At 36.3% G+C, this 22,291-nt stretch overlaps 1 protein-coding gene across 2 annotated transcripts in view; it reads left to right on the top strand.

Moving 5' to 3' along the window:
• The first annotated feature begins 442 nt into the window (after positions 1 to 442).
• The window catches only part of LOC134531479 (multiple epidermal growth factor-like domains protein 10), a 157,069-nt gene continuing 135,220 nt past the window's right edge, over positions 443 to 22,291 (top strand). The window contains exon 1 of one of the 2 annotated variants that reach the window (XM_063367189.1): positions 443 to 542. In XM_063367189.1, coding sequence (XP_063223259.1) covers positions 488 to 542 — 55 coding nt within the window. In that variant the 5' untranslated portion in view covers positions 443 to 487. The remainder of the gene's footprint in view (positions 543 to 22,291) is intronic. The other variant, XM_063367190.1, reaches the window with a different exon arrangement.

Raw genomic sequence — 22,291 nt, 5'->3', positions numbered from 1 at the left:
GAATGTTGTAAAATTATTGTAAATATTACCTGTAATATTGATTAGGCGGTTTACTTGATACTAGCTGCAACTTGATCTTGTGGTTCTCCAGAAATCCTTAGAAATACAGCGTGGCTGAGGGTATTTTCAAAAAAAGGCAGGGATGTTTAATGTCAGTACGTTACAGCTATGGCGAAGACTGTTTTACATCCTGATTGGTTTTCAAATCCAAGTGAATATTTACAATAATTTTTACTTTTATTTTTTTCTTCATCCTGAATTCGGGTTCGTTTGCGAACCCGAGCGGATGTTCTCGTGTACGGGGCACATGGAACGTGAACCCCGGCGAGGAGACACGGCGGCCCCGGCAGTCGAGGGCCGTGATAAGAGCGCACCTGTCGCGATTGCAGCATGGGTCTGTGGGTGGAGGGGGGAGGGATCATCGAAGCACCTGATACGAGCTCACACAGCCCAGTGACCGCGCGGCAGCTGCAGCGCTACCACAGGCATGGTCCCGCACCTCCGCTCCACCGGGCTGATCGTCCTGCTGCTCGCCTGCTCCGGTCAGTCGCGTCGCTCCTGGAACCTCTTCTAAGTCACTATGCCACTGTGCTTAGCGACGGAGGGTATTACTAATACTTACTGGCCTCCATCAGAGGTACGCAATGTCTCGGTTATTACCTTTTAATGGATATTTCTAAAATTATAATTCCATATCTCCGTCGCATTTTTTGTCCTGTCACAAACATTTTAAACACATATTCACAAAGTGTAATATTAAAGGGTTGAACTCAAATTGGTGAGGCTTTTTTTTAAAGATTTTGTTTTGTTTTCTAGAAACAAATGTGGAAGTTTTCTGTGAAAGAATATTTCTGCTTTCTGGCCGCGAAACTTACTTGTGTGCTCTATTTGAAACCCATTTTACCTGCGGGGAACATTCCTCACTCGCTTGCCACTGGTGTGTTTTCATTGGTCTTGGAAGTCCCAATAAACTGTCAACTGAGACCTGGGAATTTCGAGGGTTCTTTGAATCACCAGTAATACTGCAAAAATCTTTACCTTAGCATTGATTTGAAATGGATCAAAATTTTTCGGTAACGCGCTAACTATCTACCAACTAGCAGTAGAGAGACCGAATCACATCGACCCCTCCAGAGAAAGGGAGGTTTTACATAAGAAATCAGCCAATAGGTAACTACATGAGCGGGTACGGTATACACAGGACTGCAAATTTTAGATGTCATCAAATTAATCCACAAAATTTCCGGTCCTCTAACTGATAAGTAAAAAACCAAAATTTAAAGTTAACAATATTGTTTCATTTAAATTAACACTAAAACAATTATGACACGTAAAAAAACAGTTTGAAAGCAGAGTGATCCAATAACAGGAATATAACCCCTCGGCAAACCTGTGAATGAGTAAACAGTTCCACCGCCCCTGTGTAATTGACATTTGCTGCCCTAGTAACATGTACGTAGAACACTTAAACACTTAAAAAAAAAAAAAAAAAGTGTAACAATCACACTCGACCTATGTAAGGACCAAACAATAGATTCAGTTTCGCTTAATGGTTTAGTTTATGAAAAGTATAAACTAATTATTTAGGAGCATGCTATCCTGAACCATTAAACATTTAACGCGACCGACTATTTACACTAGTCACATAGATATACTTTACCTTACTCGTCCTGTTACTTTGCTTGAAGCTCATTTGTCTTCATGTTGAGACCGCTCATCGATACTAATTCACTGTTCGTTAACACTTTATCAAACTAAAAAAAGAACAGTTTATTTCTTAAATTCGCATTTAGTAAAAAAAAATAATATTTTAGTCAAAAATTTACTCCACCACCCTAGACAGTTATTTCCTCCCGATATCAATACATCTTCTCCGGTACCACATTATTCCTCGTAAAAAGTAAAGGATAAAAAATGGTTACTGTGGGTTATCCCTAAGAGATATACATATACCATCGCGGACTTTTTTGTAGACCTTTTTAAGGTGTACAATACTGTAGTACTTTATTTTGATCTATCTCGTAGGGTTCAGCCAGCGTTTGCAATGTAAGCAATTGTAAACACGAGTAGTGGAATTTCGCAAATCGCAAAAAAACACTCTTATTTTCAAAACTGCCCTTATGTGATAAATAGTCGTTTTCATAAGACGTAAGCTTAAACCTGTTTACGTAACGTACGTAACCATACGTATCCCAGTCCGGGCGGTAATACTTGACTATAGTCGGGTCGAGGTTCGCCGCCACCAACTACCGCCAGCCACAGACAAGCTCAAACGACATCAGCTGCTACCAAACATCAGTTTTTCCCTATCTGCCCATACGTCCAACTGCATGCCTTAAAGTACTAGTGCGGTATACTCCGGGATGACAGAATGGCTAAGTTCCACTCGGACATAGGGTCTCTCTAATAGCTGCCGCAGTGATTCGCCTCGAAATATTTCTAACACCTGCGCTGCTCCCATCACCTAACATAACTTAGGCATTCGGCGTCATAAAAATATGGAGTCCCCCAGCGGCGCTCGGGCAGCGAGTGACATCTTCGTCGGGCGACTGCCGTCCTGCAGTGCGAGCAGGTGGTTCACATACCCGTCAGCGACGGCCGCGATGACGACCTAGAAGCTTCTACAGCCTCGCAACAATAGCCGCCTTCCACTGACGTCACAGTCGGTGTTGACGCTGGAGCGTTTTTTTCCCTCACTGGGACACTTTCTTCTCCGTCGTGTCGCGGGTTGCCTACTCCACAGGCTCCCCGAACTGCGCGCTGAGACAATAGCTGGTAACACGGTGAAAGATACATGCAAGCATATGAGGGAAATTTTATGCAGTGTTTTTTGGTTCAGATTTTTCTAATCACTGCTAGTCATTAAAAAATGATAACTTTTATTGACAATTTCTTGGTAAATATTTCCGGAGAAATTTTGTAATTGTTTGGAGTAGGGTATTCTTGAAAACATTCTATGTATTTATAAGAAAAATCTTTCAGCAACTTTCTTTTATGTCATTATTTATTTAATAACACTTGTGTGGGTTTTTGTTGGTGTATGTGGTTTAAAGTATATTTTCTCATGTGTCTACCTGCATGGCAGGAATGTTGGCTAGGTTTGCATGATAGGGAGGGGTAAAAAGGATAACCTTTATTCACACAATCAACTGTAACTGAGCGACATTCACATATACTGGACTCATTTCGAGTACATTTCAGAACAGGAATGGGTATACTTTTTTTTACGAATAAAATTGCGTAGTCTGTATAAGCATACCACCCTAGTTCTGATCCAATCAAAACCCGACATATTTTTGGAATATTAAGTGTAAAAAACGAATTACGTTGTAGGGAAACTATGTAATAGTACTTGTCACAAAACACAATAATTATGTATAAAATTTCTACACAACGAAAATTTCCCCTTATTTTTCATGTACAGTAGGTAAAGTTAAAAGTAACAAAAAATTGTAAAAAAATAACCTTGGTTGATATTTAATAAAACCTTGACGTGGTCAATAACAGAAACTAATGTAATATTCTTAGACTTTAAATTTTAGGTCAATTACAAGCATTTTCTAACGAACACGAATTTGAAACGTTGGAATGGCATTCGTGTTGCAACATTTAAAAGCTGTAAATGGGACATATTCTTAAACCCATCGCATATGAGTTTATATAAATATTGTATTTTTACGCGTGTTTCATTTAGGATAAAATAACATTTCAATCGAATAACATACGACTCAGTGAGAGTCCTAACTACAGTATCACTTTCGCGTATTTTTATCTGATTATACATCACATAATATAACGGGATGAATAAGTAAAATGCAGCTAACCTTATATCCCTAGCTAGTCATACACACTATTTTATAAAATTTAAATGTATCTTACCTAACTTAACCAACAATCCTCACGATTTTAAAGTATTTAAGAACAATAACATAGCCTACATTTTCAACAAATCGAAATACCAAAGAACAACAAAATCTCAAACCTCTAGCGGAATCACGATTTCGCCAGCAAAGGAGGTGGCGGAATAATTCCGACAGTTTGTGACAATTCCGCTAGCGGATGTTCAAGAGCAAGGTTAGCAAATTTATATCGTATTTTAGGCATTCCTTTAGCAGCTGCGTCAATAATAGGCCCCTGACGGCCTTGCGTCAAGCTTGAAAGGGGGGAGGAGATGTAACAGGGAACATAGAATCGATCAAGGAGTAGAGATTTAAACAGAGATTTCACTCCCGTGTTAAACAGGATTCCTTATCTCCACCTCCTCAGGAATAGGCCATTAACGATTCTGACACTGTCAAACACACATCACAAAACCAAAGAAATTTAGTTTTGCCCCGAATTATATCAGGATCTAGGTCTTTTCGGTTTTTATCGAGTTACAATCTAGATCTCTTTCATACATTTATGCTTTTGGATAATATATTGTCTAATTTGTATTTATGTCTTGATATTAACTTAAAAAATTAAGGATTTAATAAGATTTTATTAGAAACTAAAGGTTGAGTTCGTTGATGCTCTTAAAGAATGTAAGGTTAACCTAGTTGTTTTACAATTCATCACCACCTTTGGCTCCTAAATCGCTATATTAATTTTTAAATGCTAATTTAATGCAATACACACAGATTATCATTATTTATAGTGGTAGCTACTAATACCGCCAATACGAAGATAAGAATAAACAATTAGTCCCTTCAAAGAATAAAGTGATATATTACATTCAAAAATAAACATTAATGTTGGTATTACAACATAACATTTACCGAGCTCCAACCTGACGGTGTACCATGTTTTGACCAGCACCTTTATTTAAAAATATTTGTAAAATGGTTTCCTTAAGACTAAATTGTTGTACGAGTCAAAATAATCGTATTAAGAAGATAAATTTATAGTTTGTTTAAAATCACATTATTAAAAAGATATTGATAATCTAGCTCTGAGTGTGGATGATAGTGTGATGGTCGAAGCGAATGTAATTGCGCAATAAGCGAAGCACGGGCCCTGTCGAGCTACAGCGTCTGGGAGCTGGGAGCTGGGAGCGAAGGCTGAGCAGAACGAAGTGCGTGCAGTGCGTGAAGTGCGTGAAGTGCGTGAAGTGCGTGAAGTGCGTGCTGCACGTGGACGCGCCGGTGGACGTCATATGAAAGGCTTTTTCGGCACTGCTGAGTGACCAAACGCGATTGCCTGAGGAACAGATAAGATAACTTACAGATTACGGCTATTGCTACCCAGCGATTAATCTTAAACACGCTGGCCTTAGAAGGTTTTATCTGGAATTTTGTTTGCAAGTTATAACTTACACATATTTTGCAAATTGAAGCCAATCAAAACGCACTTAGGCTTTCTGTCATGTGGGTTATTTAATATTTAAAGAAATGCTGCACAATTTTTTTTTGAAATTCGTGGTTCATCATATCAACGTTTGGTACACGTCTCTTGGATTGACAAAATAATTTAAATTTTAATAATAGTAAAATTATTTTTAGTTGACTAAATTACATTTACTATTAATTGGTAATATTTATAGGGTATTATGTTATAAATCATAGCTAACAGACGACTGAAAGAAGTTAAAATCCATCACTTAATTTTTTTACGGAAGAAAAAATTTAAAAAATGAAGTTTTTTAAAAAGTTACTTATATATGTTTAAATTAAATTTGGAATAACATGTGAAAAATTATTTTTATTTATCTTTAATTATATGATGACGTTATTATAAATAATAAATTATTAGGGTATTTATTTTTAAAGCGATACAAATAATGAAGAAACATTTTTAAGAAGTTCTGAAAAAATTAACTTATATAATTAAATTAGCTTTAATATATTATTCTCAGCTGGAAATAACAACTAAGTGAACTCTACAAAGAGTATAGCACAGTTATTTGACATTGAAATGATACGTTCAAATTCGAAGGACAGACATATTTATTTTAAAGTCCCACAATTTTAGCGTCCAAAGCTCCTTTGTTTTTTCACTTACAGATATAAAGCGTTTACTATACTAAAACACAATAAACAGCATATAGAATACGTTGTTACAGTATCATGTGATGATTTTTTTCCTTTTATTTCGCAACAGTGCACTTTAATTTGACCAATTACTCAGTCCATGACCAGAGACTGAACGAAGTCACACTTTATTTCGACAACAACATTATTCACGCTATAAATGTATTATTAACGCTAGAGGTCTGCTCACTTGAAAAAATTCATGCTGAGAATTATGTGAATAACGTACACTAAAATTTATATATATATATATAGTGTTTCGAACATGAAATTATAACGAGGGAGGATTATATTATTTATTTATTATCGTTTCATTATTATCACAATATAAATTAGATTTTAACAAAATGTACACAACACATCGTAAATTTAGTTACATAACTCAGGCGTGACTTTTTTTAAATAGATAGAACTTTAGCATTTTGATATAGTTATTAAATGAAAAAATCTTGGAAGTGATCTTAGGCAAAAACTAAGGTTATGGCCATAAGAGCGACACGTGCCTTTGTGATTCTGCGATTATCATTGCTGAAGAAATAGAAATAACAGACGTGAACCATTGAATATACATTATATGTATTCAATGCGTGAACTGAGGGGCAAGAACAGTGACGGCTACAGGACTGTCTTCAAGGGGGTGGGGGAAATGTGGCACTGGGAGTCTGGAATATCCCCTCTCCAATAAAACTGGGAACCTAGTAATGTTCCCTCAGATAAAATTTTGAATATTAACTGGTAAATACATCTTCTCAGCTATATGAAAACCCTTTATAACTTTAAGAAGCTCAACAAAAAAAACTTTTAAAAATGGGTGCGCATACTTATTTATGTACGTGCGTTAGAAGTTAAGCTTACTTGACGTTATACAAACTAACTGTAACTATGCATTCAAATAATCAATAAAAATAAAATAATGAAAAGACTGAAGTGATATTATAAATATGTTTGGTTAAATTATAATTTCAACAAAATTAAAACATTTAAATAAATACTCAGCATTCAATGTTGATATTGTTACGGGTGGGGAGAATGGGATTGTAAGGATAGTCCAATTAATTTTATAGAGTTTTATTTGCTACTAATATTTACATTACTAATTAAATCACCGAACTTCAAAATGTCTGTCCACAAAACACTACCTGTCCAGTCCACAGTTCACACTCCTCACTGGAGCTGGGTTTAACGTGGTTCACCCCTTACCACGTGCCTGTGCACACACACAGTCTCGCACCACTCAGTCGCACTCGCACGGTCCCGTCGCTCCGTGTCGCGTCCCTCGCAAGGTAAAAGAAAAGGGGGGGAGGGGGGTCATCTCACCCTCTTTGCTGAACTCATACTTCACTACATTCTTTTCGGAATTCTCGCGGAGGCCGATGTAGCCGCTTTTATATCCTTTGGCTGCTTTTATGTAATGGACTGGAGTGGTTGAGAAGTTTAACGTCATCCCGGGCCGACTCAACGCCCGAAGCATCCAGAACAGTGGTGTGAATAACACGCCACTCCACGCGGCGGCCTCCCTAAGCCCGCAGAATTCCTATGCATTAAGGAATAGATGAAAGATCTGAGGAAGGAGGGAGCCGGAGGCAGGGGGTGGGTAGATGGGGCATCTTTAATCCCTAAATGTATGCGGTTCTGACGTCAGTGTTCTTGCGAGGCTGTCAGGCCAGTCTGCCGCTGAAAGCCCACTCAGGCACCTGGCACGCGTCACGGCTTTGCTTCCAAGTGCGATCGTGACAGTATAAATATGTGTAAGAAATTAATAATTTAATTTAGAAACATTGAACCATATTGAAAACCCATAATATTTATGCTAAAAAATAGGGGAAAAATTAAAATTCATAACATTTTTATTTAATAAAATTTTATTACAATTTTATTTTTAAAAACGCACTAACGTCATAGAGTCCTCGGTTTGAACCCGCCTAGGGCAAAATAAAAATGGCGATGGATCTTTCGTCCACGGAAGCCACCGGCAGACTGACCTCCCACCACTAATGCCAAGGCAGATATTACGTCAGCCAGTATGACGTCATTGTGGCAATCTTTTTAACGTTTGCTGGAACCACTGCCGACATATTGCTTTCGTCTGCTAGAGGATGGTGCCGCCATACTAGTTTAATTTTTACCTTCTAGAGTGCAAGAATCATTTATTTCCAGGGTGGCCGCTATCTTGACATTTGGCCACCATTTTGAATTTCTGTAATTATTTATCTAGAAAAACAAAAAATTCCCAAAAATCATCAAAAAATCACTTATATAAAAAATTATTTGACCAACTTAGTTCGATCCTTGACTGATGCAAAACAGACAATTTAATTAAAACTACCAAAAAACCCAGGTTCGAGAAATAAAACACTTAAATTACAAGTAAAATATTATTACTTAATTTATACTCTACTACAAGGAAAAAACACAAGGTAATACCAAACATTTCTCGATATATACAGTCCTCTTAGAGTACGAAGCGAGTCTATTACATGTCATGACATTTCTTTTCAGGGCAGTTACACATAACAGTTGAATACCACATTTTTCTCATAGCACAGAGTTATCAATTTCGTTAAAAGGACAGTGATATATTTCATGTTGTCCTGCATGTTTTATGCATACAAATGTCTTGCCGCAGAATATACAGTTTGATTCTGATGAATGTTTAATCAGTCCGTCACAATTCCTGATGTGTCTTTTTAATCTTCCGTACTGTATAAACTGGCTACAACACACGTTGCACTAATTTGCGTTCAGAGTTATTATTACAATAGTGTATTACGAAATCACGAATTTTCAATTTTTGATGTTTTCACAGCACGTACATTTGGGTCATGGAACACCGATACCTGCAGCATCATTTATCGATGTCACTGACACTGTTAACATCCATTGTTTTGCTGCCAATTACACTGTAGACGTTAAAATCTCCTGCTCTGCTGGAACAGTAGGCACAACTGCTGACACAGTTGCCAACAGGATCTGCCTCGTCGTCGCTACCATCGTCGGCATCGGGATCTTAAAAGAAAATCTCTTAAATCACTTTAAATATAACTAATAACATAAAATTAAGGCTGATTTTATTTAAGACTAAAAAAATTGTAAAAATATTAAAAATAAAAACAAAGAATAAAAAAAATATTTACTGCAAGTTACCAACTTAACCATACGTTACAAACTTAAACACTAAAATAAAAAATTTAAATGAAAAAAATCTAACCAAATAAAAATTACTATTATAAAAATACAATAAAAATAATCTTGTATTTCCAGTGTCCTGAAGACATCGCGCAACGCACCCCTCGAGGGATGCTTGCTGTCGCCACACACTCAGTTGTCGCTGCTAGGCAAGGAAGATAAAGAGTCGCAACTGAATGCTATAACTAACGCTCATATTTTCTTTGGAAATAAGCTAACTATGGGGTATTCGTGGGCAACCTAACAACCTAAAAGTGGTTTAATTTTCGCAAGAATATGTTGGGTAACTTGATTTTATTTTTGGACGTACATTGCTGGAAGAATTCACCATAAATGTTTCAGATTACATATTGTACGAACGTGAGCTCAGCCGCGGCGCGCGCAGGTTCGGAGCTGGCTGGCGGCCCCGCACGGCCACTGATGTCACGTGGCCGCCGAAACGTGAGACGTGCCGCGCACGCCTGGTAGATTACAAGGGTCGTCGCTTTCCCCCTCCCCCCTTCACCAACGCGCGGTGCTCTGCCTCGGCGCCGTTACCTGACACCTGGCAGCTGTGGGAGTACCGCGGACTGTCGCGCGAGCTTCCGACGTCTTTCTCGATAATTCTGGCATCGGGTCGGCGCGAGATGACGCGACTGGCCCCAACGGCGCTCGTGACTTCTAGAAGTGGCGCCTGGGCCTATATAAGCCCAGGACGTCGGCCTCCGTGAGAGTTAAGTTCCGGGGCGATAGTCTGGGCGATAGTGCCGCGGGTGCGGCAGAGTTCCTGGGCGAGGAGTTCCTCGGCGAGCGAGTTTCTCGGCGATAGTTGGGTGGCGAGAGTCCCGAGCGAAGTTCCGAGCGAAGCGTCGAGCGGAACCTCGGCGAAGAGAAGTGCGACGGCGGCGGCGGAGTGTGGCGACGGAGTTCCGCGATGGAGGTCCACGAGTTGCGCCAGAGGTACGGCCCAGCGAGGTGTGCGGTGTGTAAATACCGAGTGACTGGGGAATAAAATTTTTAAGTGTAATTGATTATTAGACATTTTTAGAAGATTATTTTTAAGTGATGTAAATATTGGCAATCAAGAAAACTGTGTTGTAAAATATTTAACTGGGATATCCACTTACGAACCCAGTAGTTTTTCCCACACGACGGTTATTTATTGCTTTAATAATCGTAACAATATTTTCCGATACGGAACAACAACCATAACACTATGTTAAAGTTCTTTATCTTTTGTTTCAAAAATTAACAACTGCATAGCCGCAAAGTATAAGTGTTGCAAATCATAAACTAAGTTTCAGTTGAAGAATATACACACGTACACACGTCTGCAAATGTGCTCATGGCAACCATGCTTTTTTCATTGCTGCCAAGGTAATTCAACATTGTCAAAATGTATCCAAATTTGCATTTATACTCAATATGCCATTCTGTTAATACACCATTACATATTTTTTTTAACTAAGAATGTTTGTAAAATTCATTTTTATTTAAGTAATTATGTCTTAGAATTTTCTATGTTTCCTTTGTATTTAAACCTTGGTATTTTTATTTTAGCATTTATCATTCGCATATCTTTTTTAGTGGCCATATTCCGCCTATTCAGTGGCGAGCAGTTTCTGTCTACATTTTTCGTTTAGACTGTGCAAGCAGGCTTAAGGTTTTTTTTACTTTTTACACGGGCAGTGAAAGAAAGCCTATTCTGCAAGTCAAATAAGGCTAGGGCCACACTTGCGACCTGGTCGCCGCGACCAGGTCGCTGCGACCAGGTCGCGGTTATTTTACCCGGCCACGATCTGAGCGCTTGGCGCAACTCCCGAGACTAGTTTGTGTCATGGCGCCACATGTTAAAGTACTTTTAACATGTTATATGGAAGATGTACCGGTTGTTGGTACAGGTGGTTCTGCTGTTAGTGCACTAAATGTCCGAAATACATACGCAGATTATTTTGTCAGCCCTGGTGGCAGTGTTTCATGGCAGTATAATATGATATAATATGATCCCACTGGAGGGTTGATTATGTCTGATTAGAATATAGTGTGAAAATTACTGGATATTCACCCTAGACAGAAATTTGCCTACTAGTAATGTATAGCTACTAAGTGTTTTGCACAGGTTTTATAAAGTTTAGTTTGTTACAAGACGAACCGAGGCTTTGGTTTAGTTCCAATAAATGACAATCAACCAGCCATTGTTAAGCACAACAAACGATTTAAGGCTAAGATCCTTAGTTTTGCAGCCTCCAAGAAAATTATTTCTCCCATGAATATCGTAGTAGATAAAAAATACATACTAGACAGAATTGTAAATAAAACTTTGAATTTTGTAAATATGACGATAAAATTTTTTTTCAAAAAATGCTTTCTTATTTAATTTTAATTTTGAAATTTTCAAAACTAAATATTAGGTATATTTTTAACGGTACACGGCTGTTACTTTGCACACAACTTAAAGGAGGTACAATGAACAATTCTGTCTAGTAATGTTTTTAATACAACGTACAGAATTTAAATAATCTGAGTATTAAATGCTGTGATTTAACTGTCACTTTCCGCTGATGAAAGGAACGAGTTCAACAGTTTGCCGCTAGAGCTCCGATTAGTTCCGAGTTTACTCACTAGATGGCTCTAATATCGCAGGAGTTCAGGCGGGAATATTATCGCTTCGAAACGGTCAAAACACAACATTAGTATCAGCAATAGTAATCAATGAATTGAAAACCGTCTCACGTTGTCGACAATTTCTATAGATATATTTGTCAGCTTTTCAGCGATGTAAATTATTATTAATATGCTTCACTTGTCGTGACAAATTTATTCATAGAATATTTTTTTTATTTAAAATCATCTAACTACAATTACTGAATTGTTTTAGTAGATAGAGATTTATTATAATAGTTGGGCGTCTTAAAAAAAAACTTATTTTGGAAATACTAAAGTGCTAAATATGATTATAATATCTAACCTGTTTCGTTTACGGGCATCTACGTGAACGTCGCACATTACATTTTATTACAACATTATTTCACATATTATTTTAGTGACTTCATTATGTATTTTGATATGACTCTTTACCTTAACACATGAATGAATCCTGCAATCACGGTGTATTACAATAATAGCAAAATGGTTTCATATAATAATATAACTTCCAAAATCAATTTAAATTATTAAATTATTATTTATACTTCTATTCAAGAATCGTACATTCAAGACGAATAAATAATGTTTAAGATTTTATTAGAATATTTCAATTATTGTAAAAAAAATTATTTGCAAAATGACAATGATTTTCTATAAATTTATTTAATTTTATTTCTTTAGTTATATTTATTTAATTGTGTTTTTTTAATTATATTTGTACCTCGACTTTAGCTCTAGTAGAATGGGCTATACCTCTGGGTGTAATGTTACATAAATGAGTTATGATCAAAATATTAATAGTTACTATTGCAACTCTATAGAGATGTTTAAAAAAAAATAGTAACTGAAGGACCAGCCGCCTATGGCAACTTCCTCCCGTAATGATATAGTTATGTATATAACGATACAAAAATAAGGGCCAATCTCTCGATGCTGTCGTTGAACAATGGTTAACTAAAAGTCGTTTAAAATTACCTTTGGTTTTTAACAATAGATTTTTCACTACCCAAGCATTTATTGTACCACTAACCTTGAGCAGTTAAACATTTTCGTTAGTTACACAAGTTCGTTAGAAACACAATTACAAAGCAGTGGCGATTTTTTTTTTTCTTCTGGGGTCATGTAAAATTATGTTTGTAAACAAATATTGGCCAGAAAGAATTATATATTTTTCAATTTAACTTCCGCTACATTATTTGCAACTATAAATTATCAAAGAAACATAAGTTCCAAGTGCGCGCACACACGCACGCATATGTATACATGTAAATACTTTTGAACAAGTGAAATGAGGAGTTTTAGCAAAGAAACATTCAGGTAATTGTCCAAAATACAATTTTAAAGACCTTTATATTGTGTTCTTACATTTTCAGTTAGATTTATTTAAATTATTTGGCAAATATTACAATCTAAAAACTTTTGTAAGTATGTCCAGTAATTTTTTTACGTAATTTTATTTGTGTTACAAGAAACCGAAGACCTTGCTGACGTAAAATTATTATGTATATAAAATGTGTTTAAATGGGTGTGTTATACTTAGATGAAATTGATCTGGAATTAAATGAAATAAAATTCTATTGTTTTACCAGCCTTTGAGCTTTCTAGCTTACGTGAAATTGTTATAATTAAACTTTATTGCCTAAGTTTTGAATTGCTCGAATATGCAAAAAGTAATTCACTCGCTCACACACTGGCCTATAAAAATTCCAACCCACTACCAAAAGGGCTGGAAACTTGAAACTTGGGTCGCAGCCTCAATGAGTAAATTCGGAAAAGTACCGATTTTATTTTCTAATTACTAAAAAAATAAAATTAAGAAATAGGGACGCACCTTTAAAATCGGTTTATACCTTCTTTCGGAAGAACGTTGTTACAGAAATTATTGTTTACTTCTCATGCTTGTACAAATTGTACAGTACTGTAAATGTATTTGATGACATAAGCAATAGTAAGTTGTTAGCTGATATTGAATACAAACAATTTTTTTCGTGACTACAAAAAATAAGGTTCTCTGCTTGGCGAGTGATTCAATTATACTAATGTCAAAAAGATGTTATCGGGAAAAAATAAATGAAGTTATTTTATACCATTGATTCACTACCCATAAAATCAAACTGCAAAGTCTTTGCAACTGGTATCTCACACAAGAAATATAAAACATATTCGTGCTTCATTTTGTATAAAAATAAAACACATTTCATATAATATCGGGAGATATCGGGAGACTGCCTTGAAAATCGTGCCTATCACCAACATGGCCAATCAGACTCGTAGTCATGTTTACGATGGCAAGACAGCTAGCAAACCAGTTCAGTTTATATGCAGCTTAACTGAAAAATTTATTCAATATTTTCGGGGTAGTTTTACGCTCAAAATTAATACAAAACCAAATCAGCAATCCTTGTATGATCATTTATAATACTACAAAAAATCTTCCATTTCCTTCGAATTGTATTGAGCACTAAAATATTGATTTACTTTTGGCCCAGGTTTTATTTGACGATACTCTGTAGAGTTTCGCTTGTTTGCATTGTTTATTTATCAGGTTTAATTCATGGCCAAATTAATTCAAGTGTAACACAAATTATTTATATATGTGTGTCTGGTTAGGAATCAGTATGATGTACTAGAAAAAATAGTCCTATCAGTGTAATGTATGGTTGTACCCTTACAAGCGTTGAATATTTATGAAACATTTTATTTCTTTGATATTTAAAGCCGCAGACTTGTATTTTATTTATTTCATTTAGACAACAACATGCGTCCGTGTTTTCTACATGGCACGCTCTGTAATATTTTGAATGTTATAGTAAATTTGGTTTTTTAAAATCTGTGATTTATGTGCAGTAGACTAAATTGTAACTTTTTTATAATTTATTTTCACATTTTTAATGATCCATTTGCTAATAGTATATACACTTCTCCATTAATTATAATAAACACATATTCCATTATTGGAATTCTTTCAGAATGGATATCACAAGACTACAAAACTATTCTCCTGCCAAATACCAGTAAAGAAAATTATCGCCAGAGAGCAATTACGTCTTATATCTAGGGAAACTTGTATTTCGCGAATACATTTCGTGTCAAGGTATTTTACAAAACACTGTAGATTTTTCTTGTAATTATTGGCTGTGGTCGGTGAAGGCTGTTTTCCCGCACTTGACGGGGCCAATGAGGACGTAGTTACCGTACTGCTGCACGCCCGCAATTCGCCAAACCTCTAAGAAAAAAACTACAGTTATGTGTGAAATAGCCTGACACGACATGTATTCGCTTATACATGTGTCCTTACTTATATCGAAAAATATTTGAACATTGCATGATAATTTTAAGTATGAAAAGTACAAAATACTTTCAAATTTTTATACATGGTTTTATATCAACTCTAAGCAGTAAAACATATACTGCTTATTTTCTACAAATTATATCTATACACGGCAACTGATTATGAATCACTTGAGTTTTTTTTATAAAGCATCTAAGCCCTTGACTGTATAAATATATTGTTGGATAAATTAACTAAACTAGGAATACTATACAATGCACAAAAACAGAAGAGTTTGATCTTAATGACATAAAGCATAAGCTATCTATTTAGCACAGCCTGAATAATTCATTCCCTATTGTCAAGACTAAAATTTAAAAAAAACCGCGAAAGAATCAGTATAAAATAACTATCTCATTATCTTTGCGGGTAACTCAAACATCGTACAAACAATACGAAATATTCTTAAACGCAAGAAAGCATATTTTAAACACTGTAAATAACTTAGATTTTAAATCAAAGGATAATATTCAGTCTGTAAAATTTAGTTTTAACGATGAGTTGGAAACAGAACATCAAACATATATCATAGGTGTTACTGCCAACAGAGAACTCTCGCAAACAATACAATTACTTACTGCGCAACCTGCAAGCTCCGGTACCTTCTGTAAAAAAAAAAAAAAATATATATATATATGTGTAAAACTTTTCCGGAAGTCGTACCACGGTAACGACTGATATATGAAGTCTTACTTCTAAATCTACTTATCTAGAGAACAAATTGTATTACATTATGTTCATAAAATTAACACCTTTATACCAACAGAAGTTTGCTCTTTTATTCATTTTTTTAGTTACGTGATAATTTATTTTGAGTTATAAAGGAATCCAACTTGAACAGTAAAAAAGAAAGGCTTTTAATGAACAAACCAACTAAGTCATTATAGATAACTGTTCAAACCATATAAGATTCATCCTGTTACATACATTTTTATATTTAAATACATCTAATGTATAAACAAATCTGAAAAAAAGGCAATAAATTCAGATTGACTTCATTATCGAAATAGAATAAAACACAAAATACACTTGCAGAGAACCACCAAATATATTGCGTAAGTGTCTCTGAAATGGAGTTAAACTTTAAAATTGCCTTTATTATTTCAAAAAAATAATTGAAAACTCCAAGCAAATGTAAGAACACGTCTTCTAGATATAATGGAAGATTATAATGCCGTGTCCGAATTCGCCTGAAGAATATACTTTTAGATACTTTGGAAGTGACTTCGCAAGGCTGTCAGAAATGGACGTGAAGTATGCTATGCAATACGCAAGTAAATGAATCTGTGTAATTCTCGCGTACTTCCAGTTGAAAATACGTCTTCATTTGAAAAAAATTTGGTCATATTTTATATATCATTTAAATAATTTAAGAGGTCGTAAAATAAATATCATTTATTTTGTATTTTACTGGTATCAATAAATAAATTGACAAAATTAATTCATGGATGTTTAAAACGAAGTTTCAACAAACACATGTATGTATTTAGCCTACCGATCGTTACTACAAAACAAAAGTACAATAATAATGTAAGATGCCTTAAATTCACGTGACAGCGATGAAGTGTTAAAAGAAAGGACTAATTTCACATGTGTTTAAAAATAAAATCCAAACATCCTTTTCGGCTGGCTAAACATTGAACATATCCGGATTCGTCAAAGGCAAGTGAAGTACGCAAGGTTGTAAACATGTAACTGCATTACTTTCTGATTAATTTTAATAAAATTATGCATACCTCCAAAAAATGTTCAGTTAAAATTAGTATTGTATTGGTGTTTGTATTAAAATATAATGTATACCGGGTATATTTTTATTGTGTTTTAAGGTTTGTTGACTTTTGTACCTCATGTACTTTTGGTGAAAAGTGAAAATGTAATTATGTAGGTATTATTTATTATCAGGGCCCAAAGCATAACTTTATGTTCGTTGGCCGAAAATGAATTGAAGTTATACTTGTATATCCAAGAAAAAATATTTGTATTTTGTATGAATGTAAGTATTTTATTATCTAAATTTTTATTACTTACAAATATTTTGTACTCATAATATCTAGTTTCTATTTGTCTTAAGACATAATCAAATTATACACTCAGCAAAAAATATTTATTGGTTCGCAATTTTTCATTGTTACAATATTTTAAAATGTAAATTTGTTATTCAGCAATATCAAATTCTAAAACGTGAGTAAAAATTATCATAAAATTATATCAATGGCATATTTATTGGATTAGTATTCCTTGCTCCTAATCACTTACTCTGGTTGATTACCTTCTGTATAACCTCAGTCAGTGATCGTAATTTATGTACACCTTTTCCCCACTAAGACGATTCAGGTACAGATTGTGGAGCAGTATTTTTTTATGTACGGATGTGTCAATAAATCCGTCAGTTTGTGGGTGGTGTTGGGGGGGGGGGGGAATTACTACTCTTAAAATATCACTTTATCTGTATGCTTAATAAAATATCCTTTGGTTAGCTCCCTCCGAAATATTCTTATACAACCTATGACGTGTAGCCTACTCCTTAGATATTTTACTTCCAACACGTTTGATTGCGTAGAGAAGGCGATTCTTCGAGTATGTGGCCCTTTCAGAATTAAATTATTATTATTAGTTACAACTGATGTTTATTTCGAGCCTCTTTGACTTCCAGTTCATACATAAAAGACGAACTACCAGTGATGCTTGACGTCACCAGTAGGGATAGCGTGAAGGAGCTCCTCATTTCGCCAGACGCGACTGGCATACACACGTATTTATATTGCAATAATAAATTACTAAATGATAGCTTATTTTTCGAAAATATGATTATGTTTTTTTACAAGAAGTACGAATGCCAGGACATTTACAAATAACATCGTTTTTAAACAGCACATATAAAAAAAGGAAGTGTAATCAAAAGCCATAAGCTGCAGGTCAGCTAAAAACGGAAACCAAACATTTTTCTAGCTCTAGCCTCATGTATACATGCTTAAAAACATAATACATTTAAAACACTAAAATTAATGCAATAACCTTCAATATTTTGAAGACAGATATTCAGCTACAAAATATTCTCCGATAGTATAAAAAGTTCACCTGTATATATAGTTGCAAAGAAAAATACAGTCCTAATGAGATATCAAATATAGCAAATAATACCGCTTTGCAACATAACGTCATGCTATTAGATGGTCAACGTTCAACTGTTTGTGTAATACACATACGCACACACCTGTGACAAAATGTGTAAAGAAATAAAATTTGTAGGAGCGCAAAACCTTTGTAGTACACAGTTAAAAATTATTATTTTTTTTACGGGGGCAGGAAAACTACATTACTGGCCAACTTATTTGAATGTAGCGGTTAGCTGTGAACAAGCGTTCTTGGAAATAGACCAAATCTTGATAGTTTTGGCCACATAATCACCGCAGTAAAACATACAATTTGTATATCGTATATGTGTAGTGAACCAAATTAATATTTATAATTACCTTGGGTTGCACTCGGTTACGCACGGGTTTCTAACTGAAATGTACCAAAAATAGTCATATTTATTCTCTTGCGCTTTGTTGAGGATCGAGTAGTCTTGGATGGGTGTATGGGAAAGGAACAGAGAGGCAAACGGATTGGAAATCTAATGCTCGCCGAGGCAGAGTACACCCTTCCCCACCCCCCTCTCCCAGACCGGTCGTAAACATGACACCCCGCTGGGCGATAAGAATTCTGAGAACAGCGTCCTCTTGCCCACCCCCCTCCTTTTTCCGCGCTTCGCTACATCGTTCAACCGTACTGCTAATGCGCTCTGTTGAGGACAAAGATAACTACGCGTGTCTTTGCCCGCTAGCGAGAAACTCAGGATCTTAGCCTTAACTAAGTGCTGTTCGTAGCACAACCTGTGCCTACATGCCTTTTTTTAAGGGCGTTTATGTGTTTTTTACTGTCCTTTGTATTGTTGCATATGTCACATTTTAGAAATTGTATCAAATAGATACATTATACATAGGGTAGAAATAATCAATAACTTTAGTCATATTTGAGAAGATGTAATTTTAAATTATAACTCTGATATTTTGTATTATGGTAGTAGTAATTTTCCTTCTTAGTATATTTTGAACATTATAAATTTGAATTGTTCCACTAGGTTCACCACTGGAAGAGCACAGAGAAATTTTGGCTGACTATAACTTATCGACACAGTTCTGCTTGTGTTTTGTTCCTTCAGCATGTTGCTGTATGGAATAAAACCCTTTCTGTATACTGACTGTTTTAGAACACACAATGCACAAGAAGTCATTTTCACAACTTTTTCTGGCCCACTGAGATACAAGATATCCATTACAGTCTTGTTTATTCAACCAGCCACTTTGAAAATGACACTTCCCCATGATGTTACATTTATTTACCTGAAAACAGAGGAAAAAAAAGTCAGCACACCATATGAAACTAATACTAAAACACAACTGATGGCTACATATCAGGTGTCAGTGTAGAATCAACATCTATGTTGACGATGTCAACAGCTGAAAAAAAAAAAGCTTGAACTGCCTGTGTAACTGTAGGCAGCAGCATGATTGCCCCTTCAGTTATACTTCATTAGGAAAGATAACCCTTTTAACAAGTGGAAATAGTATACAATAATACATGGATAAGTCTACAAAAAGTTTATAAATAAAAATAATAAACATGCAGTACCTACCTGAATTGCAAAGGTTGCCTATATTTTCAGTCATTGGCGACAGATAAACTTCACATCCACAGGGAAAATGCTTCAAAAATTAAAGAAAATATAACATTACCAACTGTAATTATAAACTTTTTTAAGTGGTTTAAAAACAGATTTCTTATTTTATAAATTGTTTACTGGGGATATTTAACCCAATTCTAATTGGACTGGGAAAAAATGGACTTTTAGGGACCATTTGTCTAAGAAATTGGACTTTTAGGAACCAAGCTCAAAAATAGGAAATTTTAGGGTAAATAGGGACCTGTTGAGACCACTGTGTATGATATGCCATTTGATTTCAATTTTATTCTTACCTTGTTCATTCTTTTCTTCGTTCGTCAATACATCCCACCTCTCCACTACTGCAACTGCAACTTCTATCCAGAGCTTGGATTTTACATCCCGGTTAACGTAGTCACGATGCTTCATATTCCACAGCGGGGTTCGCTCGTGAACTTCATTAATAAATAATTCCGTATCAAACATCGCAGTATCAAGCAGTAGCGCGGCGCGGCTCAGACTGATTGAAAACACTCTACTGTCCGCGCGACAGGCAGCGACCAGAGCGCCAATGTGGCCACCTTCATAAGAAATAAAGGCGAGCGTATTTGTCGCCGCTACCCGAAAACGCTCACTCGAGCGTTTTCCGACGTGTTGCTGTCGCCTGTCGCAATGTCTGGCCAGCCTCATAAGAAAGTATGTAATGCATTAAAGCGACCTGGTCACAGCGTCCTGGTCGCGGCGACCATGTCGCAAGTGTGGCCCTAGCCTAAAAGTAAATGGGCGCTTTCTCTCTCTTTCCAACACACGCCGACTGCCGTAAGCGCCATCCTTTTTTATAAGCATGCTGTTGCCAAATACATATACTAAATATTTGGAATTGAAGGTATTGAATATTATCAATGTGTGTGAATTGTTTCTTGTTTTAAGTTAACAATAGAGAATTTATTACAGATTTATGAGCGTGATAGTAGGTATAGGCCTAAAACATTATAAATTACAAGAATGGATTCTTCAAATCTTTCGTGTTCCAAAGGAGTGCATCCCCTTGAACTTGTTCGCAACGTGTCAGAGATCCGGCAACAGCGCGCGCCATAATCCAGGCGTGGAACGGCCTGTAGGAAGCGCTCGTCCTCGTGTCACGGGAACTGCGGTGTCTCACTCATCGCGGCGAACAGCAGGGAGGGAATGGCGACGAGCGCCTTGCGATGACTTGTGTCTGCGGCACGGCGCGCGGGGCTTATCTCCGAGCAGAGCGAGACTTGTATCTGCGCGCGGGCAGCGATAACGCGGCGCAGAGTCGCGGTGTGGCGGTGTTATCGCGGCGCGGACACCTGTTCGCCGTCGAGAGGACAGTGGTCGGTGGACGGCCACTCCACGGGCCGGACCCCGTGACCCTCACACTCGACACTGCACGCCTGGCGAGGCTCGCCGGTGCTGCCAGCACTGTGGACTGGCGCGCTGTCTTGTAACCATGCCATTACACGGCGGAGAAATTAAGATACAGTTTTAATGCACGTTCATCGAGTGCTGTACTGGGGTGTCGTCTCATGCTTAAACGGTTTACTCAGTCACATGTGTTAGCCATTTTCACTGTTTTAAAAAAACTAAATACGGAAACAGAACTACTCATACGCCCTCTTAAATTCTTTTCGTAAACAAACACCCCTCTATATTTTTAGTAGTTTTCAAAACCCGTTGTTTTAAGGCTTCGCACACCTTATGTGTAGCCAGGTAGGCAGGTGCCTTAAGGCCAAATTACCTACTAGCAAGTCTGCTATATGCGAAGCTACAATGTTCTAGGCGCCGCTGTACTGTCCCTGATCCATTTTCTCTCTTTCTCCCCCCACTACCCACAGAAACACCCTTACCACAGGAGGGCTACCTGCAAAGTTTCCACGAACTTACTTGACAAGGAGTCCATAGCCTCGCACTGACGATTCCACTGGAAATTTCAACTGAATCACAGCATCACGCAGAGCAGCCATCTTGTATGTATGTGGCCCATCAAATCACCACAGTACGAAATTCAAATTAACGGCACTAAAAATACAGGTATTTCCTAATCATAAACGAAAATTAATTAAAAAGGTGAAATAGCACTCCTTTATACCGAAAAGGATCGTGGTCAAGAGAAAGAAATATACAGCAAAAATGACATACTTCGAGTTCGGGAGTCCAACAAGTAAGTACTTACACTTTATTACCGTTCACTCACGAACTTGAGGCAATTTTTCACATAATCTCGTTCAGATATTAAATAAATATTGTGCAGCGTAACTCAATCATGTATCAAAGAAAAAAGGCAAAGGAAATTAACACAAATTATGTCACCCTGGATATTATTTTACAGGAAAGATGAACAAATATAAAGAAATTGTTATTTAAAAAATATTAATTATTTTAGTTCTGCAATATAAAATGACTTAGATC

This window comes from Bacillus rossius, chromosome 3, assembly GCF_032445375.1.
Source record: "Bacillus rossius redtenbacheri isolate Brsri chromosome 3, Brsri_v3, whole genome shotgun sequence".
Lineage (NCBI taxonomy): Eukaryota > Metazoa > Arthropoda > Insecta > Phasmatodea > Bacillidae > Bacillus > Bacillus rossius.
Note: the sequence above shows the minus strand (reverse complement) of the source record. Positions and strands in the feature narration are given on the sequence as shown.